Raw genomic sequence first — 7,853 nt, 5'->3', positions numbered from 1 at the left:
GTTTATTTATCTCGGTGTTTTTCGGGTTACTTCAACGAGTACTCCTCTCTTTACTCCCATGATTGAGGGGGGGAGGGGTTTTCGGGGTCGGTGGTGGTGGGGGTGGGTTTTAGCGTGGGTTGGTCTGAGGAGGAGTGCTCGTGGTCGGGGGAGGTGGTGTTGGTTTCGGTGGGCGGTGGGCTGCGGATGTAGGCGGTTTCGGGAAAGGCAAAGATGGCGAGGAGGAGGACTAGGCCGATTAGGGCGGAGGCGACTTGGAAGATCACGCGCCAGTGGTGGTGGATGGTTATTAATCTGGGGTTGTGGTTAGATGGAACCGAGAGAAAGGGGTATCTTGAGAGGTGCTCACCCTGAGAAAATTAAGCCGAGAGCCACGCCAATGGCGAGAAAAGAGCTGTAGAAAGCCATGATGCTGCCCCGCTCATGGAGGAAGAACATGTCGGCGATGGTGATGGGTGCTAGGGGACGGATGATAAGTATCCTTCTCGTTGACTCGAAAAGGGGGGTTTATCTTACCAACAGTCTCAGCGGCACCCGCTGCGAAGCCCATCAGGATACGGCCGGCAAGAAACCCACCATAAGAGCGCTCAAAACAAAGCCAGACGGCTGTGCCAAAATACATGGCATAGCTCAGCACATACGTCAGCCGCCGGCCGTACTTGTTGGCGATGGGGACCCAGACGAAGTTTCCCAGACCTTGGAGCAAGGCGGTGGTTGTGAAGAAATAAGAAACCTTGGCCACCGCGGCGTTGAAGAGCTGCGGGCTCTTGCCGGGATGGGCACCCGGAAAAAAATCCATGGCCATCTGAACGATGGCGATGGACGGGCCGGCAGCCAGGAAGTTGCACATAAGCATAGCAAAGCAGATGACGGCTGCCATCCAGTACTTGAACCACTGGGGCCTGTCTGTGTCAATAGCGTTTGAGTGAAGCAGACACTCTATTAACGGTAGACATACCAGTTTAGAGGGTCGTTGGGGTCCGAAGAAGGGGTCGGTATGAGTATGATCTCGTTGGTCTCGGGATGGCGAAGACGGACGTTACCCAAGGTCCTCTTACGGGTCTTTTCGACGGGATCAGCGCCACGATCCGCTCCGAGAGATGCTGAGATAGTATCTTTGTCCATGACGAAGGCTGTATAAGTGTGAGCCAACAGACCGACAGACTCTGGTGTTTTCTATCAATCTACTAAGGCCGGCCCAGCATCTCGTGCGGACGGAGGCCAGCTCTGTTGCGTGGAATGGTCACTGTTAAACACAACCCGTCGCCATGTCGCTCGTGGCGTCGATGAATACCAACGAGGAGGGTCGCGTAGAGGATGAGACAGCCACCATGCATGGCGCCCTAAAGGATTCTTATGGGCCCACTCCGCTGTGACTTTTAAAAGTGAATAAACACTAACCTGGGAGTACCGGCAGCGTCTGTAACAAGCCCCAGCTCAAGGCTTACGTTGCAGGGGGTGTTCGGACCGCGTGCTTGTTTATGATCGACGCAGGGGTTGTGCCTGTGTTTGGGGGTCCACAAGGTGACGACGACGTGAGTCGTGAAGGTGTCGAGCACTCCTGGTTCCCCCCTCTGTTGTTATGGCCCCGGGTTCATATAGTGCCTCCACCTCGTCGAGAGACCATCCATCCGGACATTTGGAGTAGAGTTGTCTATCTCGTGGACTTGGCTGTTGACTTGGCGCAGGTTGCCCAGAGAAGCCTCTACACAGTGCACAATTGTCGGGGGGGTTCCATAACTTGGCCGCCTTGCGTTTCCCATGCTACCTCATAGCTATCTGGCGACTTGCCTCATGTGTTGAGAGCTCATAAATTCCGGTCCTGGCAGCATCGGAGGGTATGATGTTGGAATCCCTGGAAACGCTACCCGTAGGTGGGGTTCGAGCGGTGCCTGGTAGCTCCGAGATGTGGTCTCCAATATGATTTCCCTCTCAGGCGTTCTCTTCGTTAACACCGAGCAGGGTTCTGCCACATGATCGGGTGTCAGTTCCCCTTTCGGCCCGCGCACCGGAATAAGGCTTACGTACGTACTCTTCCCCTTTCTAACGACAAGCAGGTTAGCTTAGTAGGGTTAACGGCCTAGTCGCGGGTACTGCCGCACAGTGGTTATTGAAGGAGACCATCCATATCGTTACTGTGTTCTGGGAGGAAAGCTGTCTCTCATATATCACCAACCCTCCACCGTCGCGTTGGTCTGCGTCTGGCCTGGTCTCTCATCAAGCGTGAGCAGGGATATCCTTGACGTGGGAATGAAGTTGAGAAGGTTGGGTTTCCCACTATGCCAAGGGGAATAGATTGGTGGCCGGAGATCCCCAACTTGGCAAGTCTAGCCCGCTTTGATGCTGGAGAGATGTTGTTCTGTTCGTGGTGTTGTAAGTGTATGGAGAGACGGTGGTCTGTTTGAGAGTATAATAGACATTAGGAGCCGGGGCAGACGGTAAGGTGAATAATGAAAGCAACCGTTTCGGAGGACATGTCCGCTCCGGTAGGGTGGAACTGGAACACGGCTGAAGCCTCAGGAGGAACTCGTAACGACCAAACATGGCCGGAAAATGCATAACAACCGAAGAGGTGCGGCACCCATTCAGTGGAGCAATGGTGATTTCGGGGAGAAAGGAGCTGACGAGTCCATGGTTCACTGACCATTCGCTTGCCGCCATTGCTTGGAGGTGGACGGCACGATGCCGTTAAGCGATGGTGGTTTATGCTCATCCCAGTCTAGTGTGTCAATCGCAAGCAGGATCTTCTTCTACCGATGCCAGAATGCCGTGGTCTGCTAAGGGTTAGCATTCAATCACCTGGCCCGACCATGTGTGAAAAATCACGGCTTCCCATGGATCACTTACAGCAGCGCCCAACTCTTTTGGACGGGACGCAATGATGAAATTGTGGTGGGCATCAGAAATGACAGAAAAAATAAAATTCAAATACTCGCTAGTGTATATCTTAAAATAGGGGCAGAAAAATATTAACCCCCTGACATCGGGACAGCAAATCTATACACAGCCGTACCATGCCAACGACCCTACGGAGCGGCAGACATCTTATCGAACATGGCCCAGTCAATCTCTTCAACCACTTTCTTATGGGTCTTCTCCACCGTCTCGGGCTTGTTGGTCTCGAACCAAAACGCCCACACGCTCTTGGTGTGCTTTGCCGCCATGCCCCGACTGCTGACCAGACCAACATGCTGCACGGCCTGCTCGCGCAACGCGAACCGCTTGAGCCCCGTCGCGTCGCAGTACTGCTCGATCATGGTATCCGTCTGGCCGCGCTCCCGCTTGCGCAGGTTCTCTATCAGGTCCGGCAGCGTTTCCCTGTTGAATACCAGCGCCTGGGTGCAGCAGGCGTTCTTGTCCATGGCCGAGACGCCGGCCGCCAGCGCGGAGTCAGCCGGGCCGAAGGGCACGTTGTGGTGGAGACTGAATCCCGGCAGCGGCAGGTTGTGCTTGCCGGCCATAAACGCCAGCACGGTGAAGCCCGGCGCCACGAGCAACGAGACCACGGCGATGGTGACCCAGTCGAGGCGCAGCCGGGGGCCGCAGCCACAAAACCGCAACAGCAAGAGCAGGGTCCCCGACCCGCCCGCGGCCATGGCGAGCGTCAGCGGCAGGTTATTGTACCACCAGTCCCGCTCGGCCGACCAGCCGAGATGAGTCTCAGTGTAAAACAGACGCATATACAGCCAGTCCTTGTCCCCCGCGGCCTTCTTGTGGTCGCGCACTAGGTATTGCAGTCCGCGCATGGTGCGGGCCATCCAGTCGCCGGAGAAGATGACGTCGTCTTCAAAAACGGCGATGAAGGGCGCGTTCGTCTCTTCCAAACAGCGCTCGATGACGTAGAGGTAGTCGAAGACGCCCTTGAGCGGCATGTCGCGCTCCTCCTCGGCCTTGCGCAGCCCCGCGAGCTCCAGCCGGGTCAGGTCGCGATACCCGTCCGCGTCGTCGACCAGGGGCTTGACCCAAGGGGCGTTCCAATCGGGGTGCCGCGCGGGCTCCGTGTTGGCGAAGAGTAGCTTGATGGTCAGCGCGTTGCGCTCGCGCGGGTAGAGGCCCGAGAGCATGGATCCCAGGGCGTCGGCCATGTACATGCGGGCGACGTCGCCATCGCGGCGGACGCTCACGAGGGCGGCGCAGATGGCGGGCGAGGGGCCTGCTTTCGGTGGTGGCTTCCACCCATCTTCGGTGGACTCGGCGGAGACCTTGGCGATGAATTCACGGGCTTCTTTCTGGCGGACGGCCGAATATTGGAGATCGTAGACGCCCTCGGACTGGAAGTAGGCGCTATGGGGATCGCGCCAGAGAAAGAGTCGGCCGTAGCTGAAACCGAGCAGCCAGATTAGGCCGCAAACAAGGAGGGCTCGCGCGGCAGGGAAGGAGAGGATTCGTAATGGGAGGTTGAGAAGCCCACTTGGGAGCTTCTTGAAGGCGCCGCCAACATGGAACCGCCGAAACATTCTGACGGAACACAGTTGGGTGGGTTGTCGTTCGAGTTGTGGGCGGATCGATTTGGGAAAAAAGTTCCAGGCCACGGACCCAACAGAACGCCCAGGCACGCCCAAGCAAGACAGGTGGTTCCAGGTACCCTGCAATTGTGCCCCTGGTGGATCACAGCGAGGCACGCCAGGCAAGGGGCATTCTTGGCATGAAATGCCAAGAATGGGGGATTGCGCAAGCCAACGGATCCTTCAGCACTTGGGGAAGCGGGCAGGCAGGTCCTGCAGCAGTACGGCCATTGTCAGTGCCAGCAGATCGACCTCAGTCTCTTTTTCCCAAGTTTTTCAATTACAAAAATTTTGGGTCGACAATTTTTTTCTACCAGATTCAGCATGAATCGGGTTCTCCAATTGCACAATAAAAATAACCTGGGATTGCGGCCTCGAATTGAGTGCGACCGAGTGCGAATAAGTGCGAGACGAGGAACCACATAGCCCAGTGGAGTTCAACGTGGAAGGTCAGCCCTGAAGGACTGCCGTTGACTTGCTTCATTGCCCGCCTGGGCAGCTCTCGGCACCTCATCAGTCAGCCGTCCAATCCTTTTGACAGAACGGCCCAGCTACCTTGGTGGTCGGTACCAGTCAGCCATGGCCAGTCCCATCGACTACATCATCCATCCGGATCCGCCACAGCCACAGAAACCCGGGCATCCGGTGTCCGGGACCCACAATTCGCTCTTTGTCACCTCCGGGCCGGCTTCGGCATCCCCGTCTACAGCCCCGGCGGGCCCGGTGCACCACACACAAACCCATTCCGGAGCGCAGAATCAGACGCAAGCTCTTTACCAGTGTGCCGAATGTCTCCGTGAGTTGACGCCGTGAAATCTAAGAACACTGGTACTTTGTCTTGAGACTCCCGCTGACTGCGTCCCCAGGCCGCTACTCTCGCCCCGAGCACCTCCAGGTACACCCAAATCCCTTTAGTTACATGCCCACAGTGTATCTCATTACTGACCTGCAATAGAGGCACATTGCTTCGCATACCCTTGGGAAACGGTTCACCTGTGATGTGGGTTGCTCTGTCTAGTTTGTGTCACCGCCCGACTAACACGGGTAGATCTGTTTTTAAAGGATTTGCTCGAGCCGATCTCCTCAAGCGCCACCGTTCCAACCACCAGGATGGAAACGGCAACAAACGACGTAAACGCTTCAACTCGGCTCCCTCGGCCAGCCGTGTAGGACAGGCGTGTACCGCCTGCGCAAAGTCTAGGGTAAAGTGCGAGGATGTCAAACCGCACGTCAGCCTACCATTGTCTCAATTTCCTTTACTAACTAGTGTAGATGCACACGCTGCAAAACCCGCGGGCTGGCCTGCGAAGTTACTTCAGAAGATCCGACCGTGCATTCTGCCCATCCCTCCGAGCACCGCACAGGACACACCGAGTCTACCCCTGATTCCTGCTGCTCCCTTTCGTCCGGCTCGGGACAGCCGCAGCGCCTGTTCCCCGCCGCTCCAGCTCCCCCTTCATATGTTGGATCTACAAGCCCCGAAGACAACAAACAAGGCATAGTACCCTTGGCTTATACGGCATATCAGGAGCCGGAAGTCTACACCCCAGAAGCGTCCTCAGCCACAGTCGCCCAACGCGTCCCGAACCACTTGCATGCCTATTCTAGTAACAGTGTGCGATATGCGGGCAATGAGCACGCAGGTTCCCCATTCCCCGATTTCCTTTGCAATCTTTTATACGAACAGCCCTTGGGCAACCCCTCGAGGCTGCCCGACGCCCAGGGAGCTCCAATGCTCGACTTTTACGATGACGCAGCCCTAGATTTCAACGAGTTTGACTTTAATCTGCTTAACTGGAACCTCGACGCAACTCAAGTCACGCCAGACGATACAGCCAGCGCGGAGGACCCTGCTGGCATGGCCGAGATGCGGTCGACATTGGACAAGCTCTGGACCGAGTCACCGTGGAGGTGGACACCGGGGAAAACAGACAACTGCTACACCGAACAATCCAACCTACCTCTGCCATCCAACGACGCACACAGCCCCAAAACCCGCCATGATGGAGCGGTGGGCGGTTGGGCGGCCAACGAAACACTTCGCGCAGCATGTCGAGACAAGATTCTGGCCATCGTCCTTGGAACTTGCCGCGAGAGCCGTATGGCGAACCGCGTAGCGTCGTCCTTCCCGTCCGCTGACACAATGGATTCGTGGATCAACATATTTATGGCAGCGCATATGTCCCAGGTCGCGTCTTGGATTCACTACGGCTCGTTTTCCCTCAACAGCCAGTGGCCAGAGTGGCTTGCCGTTGCCGCCGCCGCGGGGGCTGTCTTGACCCCGGTGCCCGCTTTCCGCCGGTTCGGGCTTGCACTGCAGGAGGCGATTCGTGAGTCTTTTCTGTGTGCGACACCTGCCGTGGCTGACTAGAGTAGGCATCGCTATCCCGGAGAGGGTGGGTTGTAGCCAGTTTCTATTCCGCACTAAAGCTCCGAGGTTGCTAAAGTTGGTATAGTTTGAGGAAAATAACAAGTCTATCGCCGAGATCAACAAGGTCCAAGCCCTGGTGCTGCTGCAGGATGTTGCTCTGTGGAGTGGCAACCCGGCGGAAGATGGAGATCGCAGAATGCCGTATGTTTCTCTGGCGACTTGCTGCTGTTACAAGCTAACGTAGATTAGATTTATCAATACCAATAGCCGTAAGACGCGACGCTGATGCCACCAGGAGTATGCTAACGTTTGTAGATGATGCGCTATAGAGGTAGGTTTGGGCCGTCGGCCTACCCAGATATCGTCATCCTCCCGTCCGATGAGGGCAAGGTCCTAGAAGAGAAGTGGAAGGCATGGTATCAACAAGAGTCCTGGAAAAGGTATGCCTCGTAATCGTAGCCCCATCCGCGTATCTAATCTCTAGTAGGCTTGTCTTTCCACGCCTACCTGCGCGATGCCCAAGTATCCATGACGCAGCTCAACAACCCTTTCATGTCCTACGCCGAACTGAACCTCCCACTCCCTTGTTCCCGAGATCTCTGGCTCTCCCGCAACGCCGGAAGAGTTCAAGGCCCGGTACCTCAGGCCCGGGGGCAACGCACGCCCCCCTTCCCTCGGCGACCTCTTCCGCGACACCAACGCCTTCTCGGCTCACCACACCCACGTCGACATACAATTTGCCACGTCAATTTACCTTCACGCCTTCTGGTCCCTTATCTGGGAATACCGCCAGCTCTCCTCCATCCACTCACCCATCACCTCAAACACCAACACCCACACCAACACCACAGCCCTCCTCCTAACCTCCCGCCGCACTGACCTTCATAAACCCAACTGACCACCTTTCCACAACCACCAACCTCACCCACCCCCAAACAGGCCCCCAACTTCTTCCCCAAAAATTCCCACCGGAACCA

At 56.5% G+C, this 7,853-nt stretch overlaps 3 protein-coding genes across 3 annotated transcripts; 1 reads left to right on the top strand and 2 right to left on the bottom strand.

Annotated features, from left to right (window-relative positions):
* Positions 1 to 421: 421 nt before the first annotated feature.
* Positions 422 to 1,125, bottom strand: CHGG_01563 (uncharacterized protein; the record flags this gene model as incomplete). Its single annotated transcript, XM_001220783.1, has 3 exons — positions 422 to 492; positions 577 to 902; positions 959 to 1,125. The coding sequence occupies 3 exons, from the start codon at positions 1,123 to 1,125 to the stop codon at positions 422 to 424; spliced, it is 564 nt and encodes a 187-aa protein (XP_001220784.1).
* Positions 1,126 to 3,026: 1,901 nt separating this feature from the next.
* CHGG_01562 (uncharacterized protein) lies at positions 3,027 to 4,457 on the bottom strand (the record flags this gene model as incomplete). Its single annotated transcript, XM_001220782.1, has 1 exon — positions 3,027 to 4,457. The coding sequence occupies one exon, from the start codon at positions 4,455 to 4,457 to the stop codon at positions 3,027 to 3,029; it is 1,431 nt and encodes a 476-aa protein (XP_001220783.1).
* Positions 4,458 to 5,084: 627 nt separating this feature from the next.
* On the top strand, positions 5,085 to 7,755 carry CHGG_01561 (uncharacterized protein; the record flags this gene model as incomplete). The annotated part of the gene is made up of 5 exons (XM_001220781.1): positions 5,085 to 5,301; positions 5,568 to 5,712; positions 5,778 to 6,835; positions 7,144 to 7,183; positions 7,728 to 7,755. 5 exons carry the CDS (start codon positions 5,085 to 5,087, stop codon positions 7,753 to 7,755), a joined length of 1,488 nt encoding a protein of 495 aa, XP_001220782.1.
* Between the last annotated feature and the right edge of the window lie 98 nt (positions 7,756 to 7,853).

This window comes from Chaetomium globosum, genomic scaffold (genome assembly GCF_000143365.1).
Source record: "Chaetomium globosum CBS 148.51 scaffold_1 genomic scaffold, whole genome shotgun sequence".
Lineage (NCBI taxonomy): Eukaryota > Fungi > Ascomycota > Sordariomycetes > Sordariales > Chaetomiaceae > Chaetomium > Chaetomium globosum.
Note: the sequence above shows the minus strand (reverse complement) of the source record. Positions and strands in the feature narration are given on the sequence as shown.